General features: G+C 34.7%; 2 protein-coding genes across 2 annotated transcripts; both read left to right on the top strand.

The window, feature by feature from the left end:
* Positions 1-3,765: 3,765 nt before the first annotated feature.
* On the top strand, positions 3,766-5,707 carry LOC111405746 (gibberellin receptor GID1B-like). Its single transcript, XM_023034770.1, has 2 exons — positions 3,766-3,994; positions 4,226-5,707. Exons 1-2 carry the CDS (start codon positions 3,971-3,973, stop codon positions 5,219-5,221), a joined length of 1,020 nt encoding a protein of 339 aa, XP_022890538.1. The 5' UTR covers positions 3,766-3,970; the 3' UTR covers positions 5,222-5,707.
* A 7,686-nt stretch (positions 5,708-13,393) lies between these two features.
* Positions 13,394-19,586, top strand: LOC111406637 (LEC14B protein-like). Its single transcript, XM_023036026.1, has 8 exons — positions 13,394-13,636; positions 14,697-15,221; positions 15,472-15,591; positions 16,226-16,303; positions 16,503-16,679; positions 17,366-17,443; positions 18,655-18,830; positions 19,529-19,586. The coding sequence occupies exons 2-8, from the start codon at positions 14,793-14,795 to the stop codon at positions 19,584-19,586; spliced, it is 1,116 nt and encodes a 371-aa protein (XP_022891794.1). The 5' UTR covers positions 13,394-13,636; positions 14,697-14,792.
* Positions 19,587-21,320: the final 1,734 nt, after the last annotated feature.

The following is a 21,320-nucleotide window of genomic DNA, read 5'->3' as shown; positions in this document are numbered from 1 at the left end:
TAAATTATTATTTTGACTTAAAAAATTATCACATCTTTTGAAAAATGGTTGCTCAAAAAATGTAAAACAGTTCACATTATGCCCGTGTGTGGTACATATTATTTAAAATCTTTTTTTTCAAATTTATTTACAACTACACATTTTTTAATAAAAAATTTTGCACACATGACCTCACAATTTTTTTAACAATTTTTTTCTACCTTTTAATTATACATTATGAAAAAGTATAACTTGTCACAAAATTTATTGTCAAAAAATCCACATCGAATAGGACTTAAATCAATATTCCCATATAAAAAAAGGGATGATAATGGACTAAATCACACGCAATTAAGAGTGACTAAAACTAATACATTGGATAGAGACACTTTTAAGCGATACACAAAAGACAATATAATGTCAAAGTTTAATTTTAATAAAAATCAAATTTTTAGTAAATTTTTATAAAAGCTGATAAATATATAATTAAAATTAATTATTAAATTTGACTCAAATGTTTACATTGTTTTTTAGCTAAATCAAAGAGGGCTGATATGTCATGTCTTTTTCTATAAACATTTCTATAAAAGAAGAAAATACAGAAGGCAAGGCATGGGTACAAATATTGAACAAGGAAATCAAACCTAAAAATCTATCGATAGACTTGATTCAAACATTTCATTTGCGTCATATTGGTATTAAATCTTTAAAAAATTCATAGCTCAAGTCTAACATGACGATTTTTGTCAGTTTGACCCCAAAAATAGTAAAAAAACGTCAGTGAAATTAAAAATCTATTAATTTTTCCAAAATATGACAAGGTCAATTTGGAGATAACATTTCTCCGATTAAAAAAAAAAAAAACCACTACCCCACTCCCGTGTCCTTGGTCCCTTACCCCCTCACCCAAAGCCAAAACAACCCCCTCGCAGCGGTCGGCCGCCACCGCCGGCACCATGACCTCAACGTCGGCCCAAACGCCGCCTCAAAACGAGGCACCGGCACCGGCACCACCACCTTAAAACCAACAGCTTCCCCGGGCACAAAAGCCTACTTTAGTCTTGGCCCACGAAAGCTTTCGGTGTCGGTTTTGGGGAGAGTGCACAATGGGAGCTTCAATTCAGTGTGTCTTCACAAAATCGCCTTTAGCAATGCTTCTTCTTTCCATTTTGTACAGTAGATCAGTGTGAAAGGGAGCAGCGTTGCGATCGTTTTTTCGTTTATAAAAGGTAACATCCTGTTTACATTTGTGAAATATAATTTGTATATGATTGTGTTAATTAAATTCTATCAGTTGGTAATAGAGATAGACCCAATCATGTTGAAATTAATAATTTCTTCTCCATTTTCATTTTTTATTTTTGGATTTTTCATGGGTTTAAAAGCAAAAACCCCGATTTTGAAATCTGATTTTTATTACATAAATGGACTGAAGGTTTTGAAATTTGCTAATGGCTCGTTTAGCTACTTGTTGAAGTTTTGAAATCTGCTAATGGTTTTGAAATCTTATTTTGAAAACACTGATTTTGAAATTTGCTAGTGGCTCGTTTAGCTACTTCTTGAAGGTTTTGAAAATGATTGGAATTGGGAGTTTTTTTCTTGGTGGTGGTAGTGTTCGGTTTTCAGGAGATGTTGGGGCCGACTTTGAGGTGGTGGTACCTCCGCCTAACGGTTGGGTGGAAGTTGTTTTGGTTTTGGGATGACGGGGGTTGGGAAGAAGGAGATGGGAGCGTTTGTTGTGGTTCTTATTTGGGGAAAATTATTAGATTTTTAAATTTCTGGAGTGAATTGACGGTTTTTATAGTCAAATTGAAGAAAATCATCATTTTGGACTTAGGCTGCAAAGTTTTTAAAGATTTGGTACATAAGATGACACAAATGAAAGATTTAGATCAAATTTGCTAATATATGAGGTTTGGCATCTTGCTGCAATTCTCCCAAAAAGTAAATGTCTTTAGTTAAAAAAAGAAAAAAGAAAAAGGTTGAACTCCAACTTTGAGGACTCTTATCGTACCGTCCGTAGAACTCTGTGAGGGAGGTAAATCGTGAGATATGCTCTAACAGGTTAAGGAATAAAAGCTGTTTGTACACGCATCTACAAGAAGTCCAATTCCATATTTCAGAAATTGAACCCTCATACTGTTACTGTCAGCAATGTGTGAGATAATATCACTCCTGTCCTTTACACCAATGAACTATGTCCCGAGGGGCGTAAACGTCTTTAGTTGTCTTCACTGTGAAGTGGGTTCGAGATTGAGCTGAAAGGACGTATTAGATACATCCAATTCCAAGAAAATTAAACAACACTCTCCACAAATTTATTAAAAATAAATATGAAAATTATTATTTGCTATAGATTCTTTTCAAGACGAAATCGTGGCATGTTGATTAATGCTATATTGCATTACAAAATTATAATAGTTTGCCTTAAATTAGCCTCATTTATCTTTCATTTTTTTCTTCTCAATCTTATTTTCAATTGCACGGTCTTAGAATTTTTCATAAAATAATATTTCATTTAAATTGAAAATTTTTCTTCTTTTTTTTTTTAAAAATTTTTAAAATCACATTTTCTCCTCAAAAACACTATTCCAAATGTTAGCATTTGAAAGAAATGGGCCCAAAATGGGGGGCTTAAGTTCAACTATATAGTTAGATTATGATACAAACTATCAAAAATTTCACTTCCACTTTTTTAAAATTCATAAAAATTAGTTTCTTATAGTATTATGTCAAGATCAAATTCAATTTGAAGTTTATTCCATCAATCGGATTACTCAGTAGTACCTAATCAGTGTCCTAACATATATGGTGCTAGATAACATTATTGTTTTTGCAAACATTGTCAACTTATTTGACAACTTTTTCAGTACAATCCTTTTCAGTACTAAAGATGTTCCTATACATATCAATTCTATTGTCTCTATTGATTAAAAAAAAATGTTATTTTCATAGTTTTACTCGTGCATATATTTTGAGTCGATGTTAAAATCGAATTTGAAACATCAAAATTTATAGATGATCTAATAAGAGTTCGTTTGATATGATATTTTTCTTGTTTTCTATTAAAGTGCTTTTGAAGGAAAACTAATTCTTAAAAGTGCTTCTTATTTTAGAAGTACTTTTAAAATAAGTTACATTAGATCAACTTATTTAAAAAACTCTTATAACTAGAAACACTTCAATAAATTTATAGTCAAACGGGTCCAAAGCAATTTTAAGACCAAAAAACTCCTTTTGACCTTTCAAAATCCATGTTAAAAGGGACAAATATTGTTAGGTAGCAAAACCGTCCTACGAGGTGTGGTAATCCATGAGGAGTCCTCAAGTTTCAAGATGGCCTCATCTCATTGGATGAGATTGGGCCGTTCGATGAGACGGTGACTTCTTATTGGACAATCATACCATGTAGAATAGTCGTGTGTCTCTGGTACCTCTCGTCAAAAGAGCCCTAAATGCATGAATGTGGAGCCTACGTATATGCATACACGAGTATACATGTGTAGGCGTGTATAATATTGTAGAATAATGAGCGGAAATTAGAGTGAATATATTATAAATCATGGGGCCTACCAGAACAGTTTATTTTTGCCGGCCCGTTTGTCGTCTCTCTCGTCTCCGTCCTCTCCGTGGCTCCACTCTCTCATTCTCTCTCAAAAACTCTCTCCCTTTCTCTCTCTAAATATACATATTCTGCACAGGTTTCACACTCTTCTCCCTCTCTCCTCACAAATCACACCCATCTCTCTCTCTCTCTCTCTCTCTCTCTCTCTCTCTCTCTCTCTATATATATATATCACTGAATATTTTTTAATCTGTCTTTCTTTACTTTCTTCAAAAAGTGAATTGAAAAGAAGGGTCAATCAACTTATATACTCTTTCAGTAAGCAGAGGTGTGAAGGCGTTATGTATAATACTCAAAGATTCATCTTTTTCAAGGTCACACTGTCCCTTTAAAGTTATCGGTAAATCAATTCTTCAACGACCTCTCATGGCTGGTGGTAACGAATCAAAGGTAATTTTGCGTATTCTTTTGTTCTTTATATTCTTTTTTGATGTTTTAGTCATATAAATTGCTCTATTTTCTCTATCCTTTTCATAATCGATCACGAGTTTCAGGTTATTTTTTGAAAAAAGCTTTGATTTTTTAATCAGAAGTTTGAATAATCTGTTTTGGTTGTGAGGATTCTGCTGTAATCGATTGGTTAACTTATAATCAACACTTGAATTCCTTGTCTATTTGCAGAGGGTTGTTCCTCTTAATACATGGATCCTCATATCCAATTTCAAGCTTGCCTATAATATGCTTCGTCGTCCGGATGGAACCTTTAACCGGGATTTGGCCGAGTACCTTGATCGGAAAGTCCCCGCAAATGTGATTCCGGTAGACGGGGTATACTCTTTTGATGTTGTGGATAGTGCCACAAGCCTCCTTAACCGGATTTACTTGCCTGCCCCAGAAAACAAAGCTCAATGGGGGACCATAGATCTTGAAAATCCCCTAAATACTAGGGAAATTGTTCCTGTGATTATATACTACCACGGTGGAAGCTTTACTCATTCCTCAGCCAATAGTGCCATATATGATACATTTTGTCGTAGGCTCGTTAGCATTTGCAATGTTGCCGTTGTATCTGTGAATTATCGTCGATCACCTGAACACCGGTACCCGTGTGCATATGATGACGGATGGGCTGCTCTTAAGTGGGTTCAGTCGAGGTCGTGGTTAAGGAGTGGGAAGGATTCAAAGGTTCATGTATATTTGGCTGGTGACAGCTCGGGTGGTAATATCGCTCACCATGTAGCTGTTCGGGCAGCAACCGAGGGCGTGGATGTATTGGGTAATATCCTCCTTCATCCAATGTTTGGCGGGGAAAAGAGAACTGAATCGGAGAAAAGATTGGATGGGAAATACTTTGTAACAGTTCAAGACAGAGATTGGTATTGGAGAGCATATTTACCCGAAGGGGAAGATAGAGACCATCCGGCGTGCAATATATTCGGCCCTAGGGGTAAAAGACTCGATGGACTTAACTTTCCTAAGAGCCTCGTGGTTGTGGTTGGGCTGGATCTTGTTCAGGATTGGCAATTGGCTTATGTCGAAGGGCTAAAAGAATCCGGCAGAGAAGTGAAGCTTCTTTATCTCAAACAGGCAACGATCGGTTTTTACTTCTTGCCCAATAACGACCATTTCCGTTGCCTCATGGACGAGATTCGAGAGTTCGTCCATTCTAACTGTTAATACTCTTCTGAACTTCGATTACAGGCACCATGTATAACAGAAGTTTGACATTTTACATTCGGCAGTAATGGTGTGTAGTTATATGATTGTGTAGATTTCACTCCTTCATGCTGTGATTAACTTGTCATTCAGGGTGGTGATACGAGATTTTTGCAAGTCCCGGGTACTGATTGCTTTCATCGTCTTGGGTCATGAAGTCTGTTTTTTCGTCTTCTTCGGTTGAGAAGCCGATCCATATCACACATATATATCACAAGATCATTTATTGTGGTGCCTCAGCATTTATAACTTATTTATAGATTTTGCAGAACTACATACGGAGCTTACCACATCAGATTTCTGGTAATCTTGAACTGGTTTGTCTCCATTAGGCTACTGCTATAAATGCTAATTTGGAACATGGATTAGGAAATCCAGGATGTTGTGAACTTTGTATTTTATACTTGTGCTCAAGAAATATATAAAAATTTTGTATGTTTATGATTTTGTTCTAGTTTTATGCTAATTGAACATCATGATTTTGTAATTACTGGAGCCGAAATGAGAGCCGACTCGAACCATGTCGTATAAGAGTTTAATCTCTTAGAGACAATAGAAATTCATTAAATACTTTTCTTTCATTAAGTCCGCGACGTGAATGTCTTTTTTGTTTAATCGATACTTATTCTCGAGGTACCACTTTGATTCGGCATGGATAACTAATTCCTAAAATTTACCTCCATAAAGGCAACAAGCACACATTTTGTTTTGTTCTCTCTAAAGTGGTGGACCATTGAACCCCGTTGTGACCCCAAGGCCAAAACCAAACCCCGTCCACCAAAAGACAATCTTGCAAAAGAAACATATGATTAGACATGAGTCCTAACTGATCTCCCAATCTATCGATGTTGATTTGATTAATTCCTTGCATCCCTTGATTGCCTGTTCTAGATGGTACATCAAGTATGTGGGGTTGGGGTAAATGGGAACTAACACTTTCTACGTTTTCAACACGGTGGGTAAGTTGGACTATGTTGTACTAAACAACATTAACGAAGAAAAACATAGTAGTTTAAATTGGGACGAAAAATACATCTATCTCGATACTTTGGATGTTGACACAAAAAATATAAATAATTAACAGTAAAATAGTTGAATTTGTAATTTAAAAAAAATAATCTCACTCCATAGTCACACCCTTCCCGTAGTTCGTCTTCTTAAGCACTCTTCTCTAATCATTGTTTGAAATTGCAGCGAATAAAGAAAAAAAAATTTATTTAGTGTTTAAATTTTCATTTTTAACTTATAGTAAATTCGATTCTTGTTTTTCTGGTTGTGTCAGGCAGTTTGATCCAATTCTTATGATATCAATATTATTTATCGAGTCATGTTCGATATTACGTATCAAATATTGCTTTTATTTTTATGATTGCTTGCTTTTGTTTTTATGATTGAAAAGCAAACTCTTCCAGTAGTGGTTGGCAATTTTGGATGTACATGGACTCGAAAGGGACCAGTTTTAATAATAAAAAAAAAAAAACTCTTTTAATTTCTTGTTGTTGGGATTGCTTTTACTAGTGTTTTAATAGTGTCACTAAATGGTAAAAACAGCTAAGTTCGGACAAAATACATAAAATAAAATTAAAAAAACGTTTCAATTGACTTTCTATGCCTTTGCCTAGAATTTGTTTCCTAATTATAATAATTATCTCTTTGTTATGTCTTATTATGATTTGCCTTTAATTGGATGAGCTGGTTTAGGGCTTGAATAAGCACGACAAGATGAAGTCACTGTCATAATTAATTAATTGTATTTGCTTAAAGACAAGATTATGTTAAATAAAACTGTTTGTCGGCATCTCACCTGTTAGGATGAATCTCTATTGATGAGATTGCCTGTTCACACTTTCATTCTTATCGACGACCGAACGCCACTTTTAATATTATTAATCAAAATACTTTGATTAGAAAATTTTATTATAAAATTACGGGTTTTGTATTTCCACAAATAATTTCGAGTATAAAAACAACTATTGGTAAACACAAAAAGTATTTGCTAAAATTTGCCATCCAAACGTAATTTCAAAATCAGATTTGCAATTAGTAAAATATACTTTCTCTAAGTAACTTTTAAGCTTTGAAAGATATGCTCAATATTTCCTTGATGTGGTGAGGAGTGTAAGAATAAAGATAAAGATCAAATAGGTGCATTGTTAATTCGAGTGATACATATTTTAATGGAAAATTGAAGCTAATCACCGTGACTAAAATTGCAATTCTAATTCCTGAACTCTCCATAAAATATAATTCCTGTGACCAGGGGCGGATCTAGTATGTGGCCAACTACGGCAGCCGTCCTAACTGGATTCGTCGGGGAGAATTTTTTTTTTTTTTTTGTTGGTAATATAATTGGTAGTTTATTTTATTTTCAATCCTCTCTTCTGCCTATTGTGAGTCTTGAGTTCGATTCCTTCCCCTCCATTTCACTGTGTAAAATTTTTATTTTTACAATATTTACCAAAATTAATTTCCTAAGGAAAGGATTCGAACCAATAACTTCTAGAATTAGGATAATTGGAAGCTTAACCATTATGGTAATGGTTGAATTTTAAATCTAAATTTAACAAAATAATATATGTTAAGACTTTACAAAATATTTTTTTTTCTTTTTAAATATTTTATGTTTTAATAATTTATAAGATATGACTTATGAGTATTGAGTTTTGATTTATATGCTATTTGAGAATTTGTCTATTGTGAATTGTGATATAAAAAATTAATTTGAGTATCGTGAAATATGAATATTTGATTCATGAAAATTGAAAATGAGAAATTGGGGAATTTATAATTTGTGATGAATTGGTGTTGAGAATTGAAAACTGAAACTTTAATTATATTTTAAAATTACTTTTAATTACATTTAATCTTTGATTAACGTTCAATTCTCATACTAATTATGGAATGATTTTTTCAACTAAATTTTAATCTAGTTTTTGTAGTGGTGTATCTAATCTCTCAACCACTTTTAGCCAAGCAAACGATTTGTTAAGTATTGATAACACAAATAAGTCTTATATATCATGTAATTTATATTATTTCGGATTGTATGGAAATATAATATGGTATAAATATACGATTTTTACGTTTTAGTATATTTACATATAGATCGAAGAATTTTTAATATTATTTAATTTAATATTAATAAACGATATCGCTATACGGTCATTAATTATCGACAAACAACGGCCAACGATCAATGGCCGCTCTAACTGAGTCGAAGTCCTAGATTCACCACTAACTTTGACAACCCTTTAAAGTTCTGCGGCGCCCTGATTAAAATTTCATTCCTAGTTCCTCAACCCATAATAATCAAATAGATAAACATATAGAATGAAACCTTGGATTGCATTGCATTTGGGGTCTACCACACCTGGAACGCTTATAGGTTTACAAAATAAATACAATACGGCAAAATACATCTCCATTAAGAATAATTTTTAATTTTTTTATCGGTAAATGTAAATATCATTGATAAAAAAATGTTCCATATACATATACACTGGACATTCCCGGGCAAATCAAAAGCCAATTACACAAACAATTACTCTAGGCATACCCGAGATAAACAAGAAAAAATGGAGTGCATAAAAAGTCAAAGACCAAATGCTAAGGACTCGAAATGGATCAAGACATCCGGATACAAAGAGTACATGTTTTTGTATACGTGTGTCTTGATCTGTCTCACAATGCAATCTACGTTAGGTGAAAGGTCTTCAAAAATCTTCCTATTGCGTGTTAACCAAAGGTAGTAGAAAGTGCTAGCAAGAGCAATCCTCTTAACCTTGCTTCATCATGATATCCCACGAGCCTCTTTCTTCATCCACTTGAGAGAGCTAGCAAGTGTTGACATAGATCTTTTGATGCCAAGCCAATGTCAAATATTTCCCCATACAGTCGAAGTGAGAGGACATTCAAAGAATAAGTGACGAACTGTTTCCTCCATATGTCCACAAAAATCACACTTACGATCAATATTCAAGAAATGTAGTTTGTCTTTAGTTAGGAGTTTTGATCGGACCCCTAACCAAAGCAAAAAGGAGTGTTTCGGAGCAATGCAAGGCTTCCAAACGTCGGTTGCCCAAGTTTTCTTTATACCTTCGGCCTGAAGAAATCATATGCCTTTTTTGTGCTGAATTTAGGGCCCGTTTCCCCATCGAAAAAATTGTCTAGAATTCCCAGCATTCGGTCCTCGTTTTGAGCAGTCTGAAAACCCAAAAAACTGTCCAGATTTTCCTGTCGTCGGATTGCACTTTTTCCTGGAATCGGCTCCCTGTTCTGTTCATTTGCTGGACTGTGTAAACTGTCCAAAATTTCAGATGTTTTTACCAGATTCGGCCCCCTGTTTTGAGCATTCGGTAGATTCAAAAATCTATCCAGATTACTCCCCCTGTCCTGTGTAGGAAACTGGGGACCAGCAAGCTTATGAAGCAATATATTTCTAATTTACAGCAATTTTTTAAATAGTGGAGGTGATCTTTTCTCGGTCGAACCTCCAAATGGAAACCCCTTTAAGATACACTTGGTGAACCCAATGAATCCATAGTGTGTCCTTTTTATGTTGTATATTCCAAAGGAATTTAGCGTTACTAGCAAGTAACGCTAAATTCCAACTCTTCAATTCCTTTAAACTGAGGCCCTCTTCATCTTTTGGAAGGCAAAAATCCTTCCACGCAACTAAAGGCTTCTTAGATCCCCAAAGAAATTTTCGACAAAGGCTAACAATCCTTGATATAATTGTAGTCAGGATGGGGAAAATTGAAGCAATAAACATTCACCTCCTTGAAGAACCGCCCTTATAAGTTCGACCTTGCTCGCATAAGATAATAAAGAGCAATTTCATGCACCAATATAAGTTGTAATTTTGTCAAGAAAGGGGGTATAACAACTTACTGTAAGTTTTTGCGGAGTGAGTGGAATGCCCAAATACCGAAATGGCATACTACCCCTCGGGATATTTGTGAGTTGCAAGATATCCTCAAGTAGTTTCCATGAATCCCCTCCGTATACAAATTGGATTTGAGGATGTTCAACCTTAGACCCGATACCAAACCAAAATTTGATAGGCAATTCATGAGAATTTTCAATGACATGACATCTCCCCTAACAAAGAGCATCAAATTATCCGCAAAAGCTAAATGGGTGATCTTAAGGGGGCCACATTTGAGGTGATAATTGAAATCACTATCATTCGTGGTAGCTTTAAGCATTCTTGAAAAATATTCAATACAAAGCACAAACAAAAAGGGGGAAAGGAGATCACCTTGTCGGAGGCCTTTCTTTCCTTTGAAGAATCCATGCATACTCCCATTCAAAGCTACGGAATATGTTGGAGAAGTAACACATTCCATGACCCAATTTACAAATCTCAAGGGGAAATGCAACCCTTCAAGAACATCTCTGAAAAAATCCCAACTTACCAAATCGTAAACTTTCGTAAGATTAACTTTTAGGAGACATCTTGGAGCAACCTTTTTCCTATTGTATTGCCTCATGAGTTCTTGGACAAGATGAATGTTCTCCGTCATACTCCTACCTTCCACAAAAGTGGCTTGTGCATGATCCACAATATTATCCAAAATAGGTCTCAGACTAAAAGCAAGAATTTTTGCTCTCAGTTTGTAGGTAACATTACAACAAGAGATAGGCCTAAAATCCCCAACATGCGGCGTGTGACTAGATTTAGGCACAAAAGCAATGACCGTGTGATTGATTTGTTTGAGGATGGAACCCGAAGAGAAGAGAGAAGAACTCGATGATAGCTCCAACAAAGTCATCACCAATAGTCCCCATGCATTCTTGAAAAAACAAGAAGTATAACCATCCGGTCTAGGAGACTTATTGTCTCCAATATTAAAAAGTGCTTCTTTGATCTCCTCATAATAAATGTTCCGAATCAAAGAGTTACCTTGTTCCAATGTAACCAAAGGATCGTTTGTAACAATTTTCATGTTAATAGGTCGAGTTGGGCAGTTTTTTCCCAGCAAAATAGTGTAAAATTTTACAAATCCGTAGCAACTTTATCTTGTGATGTAGTATACATCTCATCCTCTTTGAGTATAGTAGCTATAAAATTCCTCTTTGAGTTCCTTTTAATCACTGAGTGAAAAAACTTTGTACATTTAATTGTACATAATGCAGTTATATAATGATATACGTATAGATGATATGTCAAAAAGAGAATGGAGAAGTAGCACTTTTTTTTAGATGAAGAAATTCTGATCTAATCATATTTTATCACATCATGTATACATAAATGCAGCACAATCGCTCCATTAAATACTGAGAGATATTTTACTATAATTTTGTTTAATCAAGAAAAAAAAATACTACTTGATGACTCTGGTGAAGAACTCCCCAAGTTCCAACCATCAATTGCGTTTTTTAAGATAAAAAGAAAGAAACTCAAAAGCACAAAACGTTGTCCTACTATTCCTGCAGGAGCTATGATAGGGGACAAACAGTGGCCTCGACTTTCATTCAACAACGAAGTCTTGGAACCACCCATATAATCAATTATCGAGGTCAAAAGTAAGAAGCATCTAATAAAAGGTAGGAGGATAAAACCCCCTGTCCCGACTTGGGGACAGTCGGGACAGAGTTGAAGACAGGGGCACCATGTGACGTCCTTGTCCCTGACCCTGTCCCCAAGTCGGGATAGAGAGCAAGCTTTGAGGTAGGATTAAATAAAACTGTACCTTTTAAATTTGTTTAGCTTGGTATTAAGCGGCGAGTTAATAACCCAAATGGTCATTGAACTTTACAAAAAAGTTTCCATTGAATCATTGAACTTTAAAAATCATCTAAGTTATCATTGAACTTAGCAAAATATTTTCACAGGATCACTGAACTTTGTAAAAGGTTTCCACGGAATCACTGAACTTTAAAAATTATCTCATTCATTACGGAACTTTGCAAAAACTTTCCCAGAGGTGAAATTTTTTGACAAGTTTAGTGATGAATGGAATGATTTCTGAAGTTCAGTGACTTCGTGTAAACCTTTTGCAAAGTTCATACTTGGGTAATTTTTAAAGTTCAGTGGCCCGATGAGAGTTTTTTGCAAAGTTCAATAACCATTTGGATTATTAACCCCTATTAGTGGCAGCTAGGATCCACTTGATTTTCCTCTCTCGATTCAGCATTTTTGTGAAAATTGTATTCTGAAATAGTAATTTTTGAAAAAAGTCATGGTTAAAAAAGATGAAAAAGTTATGGATTTATATGTAATATTATTTTATTAAAAAATCCGTGATTGAAGAGAAAAAGAGAAAAGTATAGGATGCCGTTAATTACATTCACAATTTTTATATATTCATCTTGCTTTATAAAATATTAAAATTTTAAAAAAATATTATTTTCTTCCACGTCAAATTTCAATAATGTCATCATTAAATTCATTCATTTAAACACTATAGATCGACACTAACTTTATATATTCCTCCCACTCTAAATATATCCCGAATACAATTTCAAAACTTTAAAAAATCACTATATTCACCCAAACATTAATGTAAAGTAACTGAGAAGGCAATACTTCTGTGTAGAGCTAAAGGCCATTAATGGTGGGGCAAGACTCCCATCTTCTAACACAATTTTGTTCTTTCAAGAAAAATGGAAAAAAAAAAATTATAATAACGAAATTTATCTTTATGTATTTTCTCTAATTGTAATACTCAAAATATCAAATTCACATAATCCTTATTTTTTCAAATCCTTCTTCATATATTGCTATGTCTTCATGTATTTCTTCTAACGATGATCCTTCCATTGTTATTTTTTATTTTAGTTGAAGATGATATTTTATTATTATTAGAATTTTAGTATAACATAAATTTTAAAAGAATATAAAAAAGGTTCAAGAGAATTTGATGGAAATAAATATTAGTAGATGAATTTAGAACAATATATTTTTATTTAATTTTAATGAAAATAAATATTAAATTTAATAAATGTCAACTCAATCGTTCTTCCATTAGTTCATTAGTTGTTAGAATTGATGTGCAGGAAGTCAATCCATATCATTTCTATAAAAAATGAATTATATTTTCCTAATCTAATGAGTTATTGTGCATATATGAACATAAATATTATTCAAAATTCAAGACATACGACTGGAATAGGAATGAACCGCGAGCCACCACGTTGGCTCCATGCTTCCACGTCAAGCTGCAAATTCCATCACGCACTCTACTGCACCATCAAACTCCCTCCAACAACCACCTCTATCAAAACCACAGAAAATATTTATCCAGTTATTATTTTACGTAAGAACCCAGCAATCAAAATCCCAAAAATAAGTAAACAAATCCAAAAATTCACATTATCATATTTCATATCCGTTCGTCGACATCATCGCACAACACAAAGAAAAGGCTCAAGGTGAGTGAATCTGTTCACTCCTAATCTTTTCGCTCATTTTGTCACTACACTTACAGTTCAAGTAATATGATTATAATCTGATTATTGTTTCTCATCTACCATAATTTAGCAATCGTTGTACAGCTTTGTTGTTCAGAAAATGAAAATTTACACTGCTTTTGGGGTTGCAGGAAACAAGATTATTATTATTTATTTATTTTTAAATTCTTGAAACAAATGGGATGGGGTTTATCTGGAACCCATTGGTTTTGGTCAACCCAATTGAATTATATTGAGGTATTGGAATATATAGCAACTACTAATACTCCCAGAATTGAGCTAATTTTATAAGAATTCATGGCTTAATTTCATGATTATTGTATTTCATTTACTTCAATTAAGCAATTTTTGTAATTTACATTTAAAAAAAAAAAAAAGTTTCCTACTATAATTTTATATTTATTGGAAATAAGAATTACTTTCTTGAATTTTAGAAACAAATGATAAAGGGTTTAGCTGATATCCAGTGATTCTGATCAACCAACTGAACTATATTGTAGCCTCGCATATTCTTTAGTACCTTCAGTGGTCCTTATTCCTGTCAAATCTAGTGTTTCTGGCCAACCAACTGAACTATATTGTAGCCTTGCATATTCTTTAGTACCTTCAGTGGTCCTTATTCCTGTCAAATCTAGTGTTTCTGGCCAACCAACTGAACTATATTGTAGCCTTGCATATTCTTTTGTACCTTCAGTGGTTCTTATTCGTGTAAAACCTAGTGATTCTGGTCAACCAACTGAACTATATTGTAGCCTTGGATAACTCTCTTGATATATAGTAACTTATAGTACCAAAATTGAGCTAATTTTGGAAGAATTTGCCTCTTAATTTTATAAGTTGTATCTATTTAACGCCTCAAAGTACATTATACCTTTAATAAAATGATTATTTAAATACAATTTCTTGCCGACGTCTACTCAAACTAAACAGAGTATCTAGTTTTATTATACTTATTTTTAATGCTCGCGCTCATTATTTGATAACGATATGTTTGAAGGGTTGAATTGACATATTTTTGCAGGTTTGTCTGGGTTAAATCCGACTGGGGATGATAAAAAGGGTTAATTGTGCCTTATGCTTGTATCTGGGCAATTTCCTGTAGTGATTATGATATAAAATGCAATTTTTCACGGGGCATGCTGCCATTAACGGTATGGGATATTCTTTTAGCAAATTGGAGATAGATTCCGGACTTCTTGATGGTTCGAGTTCTAATAATGAAGTTAAGGGTAGTTCTCAGTCCAAAAGTCCATCGGGTTGTTTGGGTCATGAAATTGCTCAGCTCACAAAGCTTAGATCAGGACCCCATGAGAATTTGAGCCGAGTCCTGCCAGGGAAGCGTGAGCTTCCTGTTTCAACCATGAAAATGTTGGCAGGTCGAGAAGCAAATTTTTCGGGAAGAGGGAGGTTCTCATCAGGAGATTGTTGTCACATTCTCAGTAAGTACTTGCCAGTTAACGGTCCTTGGGTTGTGGACCAGATGTCAACTAGGGCTTACGTGTCGCAGTTCTCTGCTGATGGTTCACTTTTTGTTGCTGCATTCCAGGTATTACTGGCTTCCTGCAGTTGATGGGCTTCTAATAGTGTATACATAATGTAACATTTTTCTTACTAGTTCAAATGACTCAAGTTTTTCTTCGACTGCTAAAATATTTTGAACTTATGAAGTTCAAGAAATATCCACTTTAATTGAGTGAATTATTTGTGATTTCTCTAGTTGAATGTGCTTTCATGCTTTTATTGCTTCCAAATGATGAATTATTTAACTTGGAACCCTATTGGTTCTTTTAAAACAGGGAAGCCACATCAGAATATATGATGTGGATAGGGGGTGGAAAGTTCAGAAGAACATTCTTGCCAGAAGCTTGAGATGGACAGTTACTGACACGTCTCTTTCACCAAATCAACAATATCTTGTGAGTTCTCATGCTATTTCCTCTGTATGAGATGGTGCTGAATGTGAACCTCTTCTCATGGTAGCTGATTTGAAAAGTGTGTGAATTGTTTTATTTGAATTTGTGCCTTTTATATATGTCATACTCAATCACGATATGACATAATTGGAAAAGTGCAGCTGCAAGGTGCGCATGGTGGTTACATACCTTTTATATGTTTTCTGTCTCTGATATCCAAGCTGTGTCTTGTGGTGCTTATTATCTTAAAGTTCAGAGAGATAATATTAGTGCAATTTTACTTCTATGTTGGGATGAAACTCCACTGTCCTGTAAGATTAGGAAAAAATAAACGAGAAAAAAGTATACAGCTCTCGGGATAAGAAGATGGATGTAGTTGAAGTGCGAGCCAATCAAATTCTCAGTGCACATATAAAGTACATTGGTAGTAATTGGTTGAATTTCTTGGATGAAGTTGAAGTTTGCTTTCTGTCTACTGGAGTCATAGACCGCCAGTAGTAACGGATGCTGTAGAATTTTGTAACTCAATTATTATAGTATCTTGATTGTTATATTATTTCTGTTTTGTTTTCCTAAAGTGCAAATCCAGTTTTTGTAATTATGATCTTATTTGTCAAACTTTATGTTGTGGTTGCAGGTCTATGCTACCATGTCACCTATTGTTAATGTTGTTAATGTTGGATCTACTACAACAGAATCTCTTGCAAACATCACAGTACGAAGTCCAAGTTCTATTTTGTTTGGTATTTGAGAAGCTACTGTTGTTATGGTTAATAAATATGTTTTATTATACTAAATAAGTAGACAAGACATATATTTCAGTCCATTTGGACTTTCAGTGTTGCACTTCTGATTTAAGACTTGAATATATCTTTGTTTAGTGATTTTTCAATGGTGGCTTGTTTATTGTGCAGGAAATCCATGATGGTTTGGATTTCTCTGCTGCCGACGATGGGGGGTATTCTTTTGGAATCTTCTCCTTGAAATTCTCAACTGATGGTCGAGAAATTGTAGCAGGAAGTAGTGATGATGCCCTGTATGTTTATGATCTTGAAGCAAATAAACTCTCTCTCAGGATTCAAGCGCACATGGTAGAATTGGCATTAACATACATCTTCTATCTTCTTTTATGTTTTCCGGCTGTTGAGTAAGATAATTGCTAGTAGCACATAGAGGAACGGACACTTTAATTTGTACATCACTCTGTGAAGAGGATGAGCTTTTATTATGGGCTGAAACAAAAAGTTTTTGGCATTCAATGCCCTTGTGCGAAAAACTAAGAGTTTCCTTCAACCATTGAATTTGCTCGAACTTGACCGCTCGATGGACGACATTTTTATTGAGTATAGAGTGAAGTTGTTTTGCTTGCTCATCCTAAAGTGGGCGGCATATGGGAAGTCAGATGTGTTTTAAGAATAACTGGACTATATGACGTTTGTGAAAAAAAGGTTGTCTGAAAAAGGAAAATGTTGACTTTGCCCAGTTGTACAAAATAGCGATATTCCTGCAAATAAGTCCCATGATTATATTACTCCCTAAGACATCAATACTGATACCAATCTAATGAATTAGTGTGCAACCTGCTTTGTGAAGCCTGATTCTTGTTTCGCATGTGATATCTTGCTGTGTTTATTTTTTGAAGAATTCAATCTCAGAACCTAAAAGTAATTTTTTAAAAAGATTGTTGAATTTGTTCGGGTTTAGCTATTATATATTCTTTACTTTTCCTGAAAGTTTATATAGACAGTTGACCAGATGTATTTTCTTCCTGATTCAGTCTGATGTCAACACGGTATGTTTTGCCGATGAAGGTGGTCATCTTATTTATTCTGGTAGCGACGACAATTTCTGCAAGGTAATTACTTATGCAACTCAATCCGTACTGAATCTTTAAATTACGAGCTCTTCTTAGCGTGGGCAAATTTGTTGGTAGATATTATCGAACCATCTCATCTAAAAGTTTAAATGGTTAAATAAGGGGACACATTTATTTATTTAAATTTAGTCTTTGTCACACTCCCTCACGTGAAAGCTGAATTTCATCAAAGGTCCGACATGTACAAAATTTTCATAAATGGGTGGCAGCACTTGCCCTCGAATTCATGACTTCTACCACTCTAATACCATGTTTAACCACTTCGTCTAAATGATTGAGATGTGATGTTAGAGGGCCCACTTATTTATTTAAATTTATTCTTCAACAACAAAATTTAACCAATTAGTTTGTGAAAGCACAGAATGTATTGGAAGTCATTACCTGTGAACTGTCTATTACTTGTAATCAAAGTTTCTTTAAATATGAATAACCCATGCTTGACAATCCAGGCAAAACAAATGTTGCTCATCTGTTTATTTCTCCCACATTCATCTTTATATTTTATCATGGAGATAAATATTGTGTTGGCTTGTGTCCATTAGAATCGTTATTGTTATCTAAATATTGTATTTGTAAATATTCCTCAATGACCAAATGTTAATCAAATTTTAGTTGCTTAGATGAGTTGTTATAACTTCTGTTAGCCCTCTTAGAAATTTTGAAATTCAAAGCAGTTAATTTAGAGCTCTTAAATTTATTGGAGGTTCCTCGTGCTTCAGCACAAGGTACTTAACAGTAATGTGGCATTGTGAGTGTAAAGAATTTTCAGCTTCTTAAAAGCCAAGAACAAAGCCGGAATCCTCCTGCTTTCATTATTTCTCCTTTTATCTTCCTGTTCTGTTTTGTTATTTAGATGTTGTGGTGTCTGGAACATCAAGTTATTTTTCCATCTACACAATTCTGCTATGAATATTCAAGGATTTTCTTTCTTTTATGAAATTCACATCTTTAAATGAGTGTTTTTTCTTAAATTTAACATAACCGAGGAGAACAGAAACTTAATGGGGCTTTTACGATTTGGATGGTGAAAAGTGATGTATAACATTGTGAAGTACGGTATTGGTCTATGGCAAAGGATTCAACTAGAACTTAAATAAGACAATTTTGCCACTTTGGAGGCAATAGGGAAGTTAAGTTCTCTTTTATTTGTTCTAATTTAATAATGCGACGTAACTTCTTGTTCTACATAGGTTTGGGACAGACGCTGCTTCAAAGTCAAAGGCAAGCCAGCAGGGGTCCTAATGGGCCACCTCGAGGGTGTTACATTTCTTGATAGTCGTGGAGATGGTCGTTATTTTATTTCCAATGGTAAAGATCAGGTGATCAAACTCTGGGATATAAGGAAAATGTCATCCAATACTAATTGGTAAACCACGTTCAGCCTCTCCATTGTCTCCCTTGAATTTTCCTTCCATGGATGTTACAGTTGTAATTATTTAGTTGGTTCGTTAGAGTTTCGCTCTCTGCCGAGTTGTTACAAGTATATGATGTTAGTAAGGATGTGGCATAAGAATTGGCTAATTATTTAGGGAGGGTAAATATCCATGTTAATCCTACCGTTCTGTTAGGATTCCATACTTGAACAAGACATGGCACTCAAGAACATAGAAATGGATATACTTTAAGAGCACGTGGAACAGTTATGGATATGGATCTAAGTCTTGGTCACTGCATTGTGAAATTTTATTACCAGGAGTTTGGTTCAAAGAAGGATTCTGACATTGGACACAGAAATATAGACAAGCTATTTGAAAAATTACTAAACCAAGATAAGACCTCCAAATTGTTCCAAAATGGTGGTCTTATAACGTCATGAATATCGTGACGTGCACCTATTAGTTATAATTTCATATCCTTCTTTACCGCTCAAATGTTTTGATATTACATCCTCTCCGAAATCAATCATATTTACCCTTTAAGTAGACATGTACATGTCCGTTCTAGAGACTTGAGGAGCAAGTCCATGCACAATATAGTAAAATTGATGTCTAAATCATTGGTTCACTAATTACTCAAGAAATCTAGGAAAAGCAGAATAAAGGCTTTCGTTTTCTCTTTTTACAGCTATCAAGGATACAGGAATTATGAATGGGATTACAGAAGTGTGGTGACACTTAAATGAACACGTGGATGTTTGTTATAGAACAAAACATTGGAGACCCGTCGAGAGATTCCACATGGATAACTATCTGAGTGTCAGTGGTTAATCTCTAGCGTTCGGTAGTGGAATTGGTCCTTTTGACTTGAGGTCGTCATGGTACCTTATATGAGGACAGTCATACTTTGGCGGTGTTGGATGTTGCTCTGAAAAGGGCCGCTAATACGACATCGTTCGGGTACGTCAATAATCGTATGAAGGTTGTGATTGATCAATAAAGGATTCGTCACTCTTAGATAGTAGGAGATTATGATCTACGTTTCATTCAATTAAGTCAATGATGAAATCCTTGGCCAAGGTGTACTCATAAGTCGAAAAGGAGTTTTCGATTTATATTGACTTAATAGTGGAGTGAAAGATATGATCGATGATCGAGATTGACACAATTCCATATCTCGTAATTGATCGGATCATATTGACGAAGGGATTATAGTTTCACGGTAAACGAACGAATTTGGTTTTGTCATACCACGTGACATTTCCCGTCACATGTATTGCCCTGACACATTGCTAGATGTCAATCAGGGACGGCGAATGTGAATTGACGATAAATTAAAAGGGGTGTTTTAATTTATCAATTTTGATTAGATCAAAATAATATTTCACGTCGTTAGGCATCGTGGTCGGGAACCTAATGGGTCACACACAAAAGAGAATTGGAAGATTGTAAATTACCAATTGATTAATTTAACTATCGTTGGATAAATTAATTAATTGGATTTGTTATTTATATTTTTGAATTAATTAATTGGATTAATTAATTCACGGACCGGGTTTAATTAATTGGATTAATTAATTATTGGGCCGGACCGGGCCGAGCCTATTTGGGTTTATATAAATACATAACTAGGGTTTGAGGTCCATTAAGGTTTTCATTATTCTTGCTAGCACAAGAGAAAACCCTAGAGGCTGCAATCATTTTCTCTGTGTGGATCACCGTTGGAGGCTGGACAATTGGACAGCTGTGGTGGCGAATTAAAGTTGTGGAACGAAAAGAAAAGCAAAAAGATTGCAGATCTGGAAAAGGTACAACAATTCCTAACCAAACACAATGAGGTCTATTGGGTGGGAATCGAAATAATTTAATTTTCCGCTGTGCATGTATAAGTAGATTCCCAACACGCATAAGATAATAAAGAGTGATTCCATGCACCAATATAAGTTGTAATTTTGTCGAGAAAGGGGGTATAACAACTTACTGTAAGTTTTTGCGGAGTGAGTGGAATGCCCAAATACCGAAATGGCATACTACCCCTTGGGATATTTGTGAGTTGCAAGATATCCTCAAGTAGTTTCCATGAATCCCCGTCGTATACAAATTGGATTTGAGGATGTTCAACCTTAGACCCGATACCAAACCAAAATTTGATAGGCAATTCATGAGAAATTTCACGGACATGACATCACCCCTAGCAAAGAGCATCAAATCATCCGCAAAAGCTAAATGGGTGATCTTAAGGGGGCCACATTTGAGGTGATAATTGAAATCACTATCATTCGTGGTAGCTTTAAGTATTCTTGAAAAATATTCAATACAAAGCACGAACAAAAATGGGGAAAGGAGATCACCTTGTCGGAGGCCTTTCCTTCCTTTGAAGAATCCATGCATACTCCCATTCAAAGCTACTGAATATGTTGGAGAAGTAACACATTCCATGACCCAATTTACAAATCTCAAGGGGAAATGCAACCCTTCAA

This window comes from Olea europaea, chromosome 12 (genome assembly GCF_002742605.1).
Source record: "Olea europaea var. sylvestris chromosome 12, O_europaea_v1, whole genome shotgun sequence".
NCBI lineage: Eukaryota > Viridiplantae > Streptophyta > Magnoliopsida > Lamiales > Oleaceae > Olea > Olea europaea.
The sequence above is the reverse complement of the archived record's forward strand: the minus strand, read 5'-3'. Positions and strand labels throughout refer to the sequence as shown.

Excerpts from the sequence above, each read along its gene's own strand:
- LOC111405746 (XM_023034770.1), top strand. The coding sequence starts at position 3,971 with ATGGCTGGTGGTAACGAATCAAAG. Across the intron at positions 3,995-4,225 it reads CTGGTGGTAACGAATCAAAG|AGGGTTGTTCCTCTTAATAC; the intron begins GTAATTTTGCGT and ends GTCTATTTGCAG.
- LOC111406637 (XM_023036026.1), top strand. The coding sequence starts at position 14,793 with ATGCAATTTTTCACGGGGCATGCTGCCATTAACGGTATGGGATATTCT. Across the intron at positions 16,304-16,502 it reads AATCTCTTGCAAACATCACA|GAAATCCATGATGGTTTGGA; the intron begins GTACGAAGTCCA and ends TTTATTGTGCAG. Across the intron at positions 17,444-18,654 it reads GCGACGACAATTTCTGCAAG|GTTTGGGACAGACGCTGCTT; the intron begins GTAATTACTTAT and ends TGTTCTACATAG.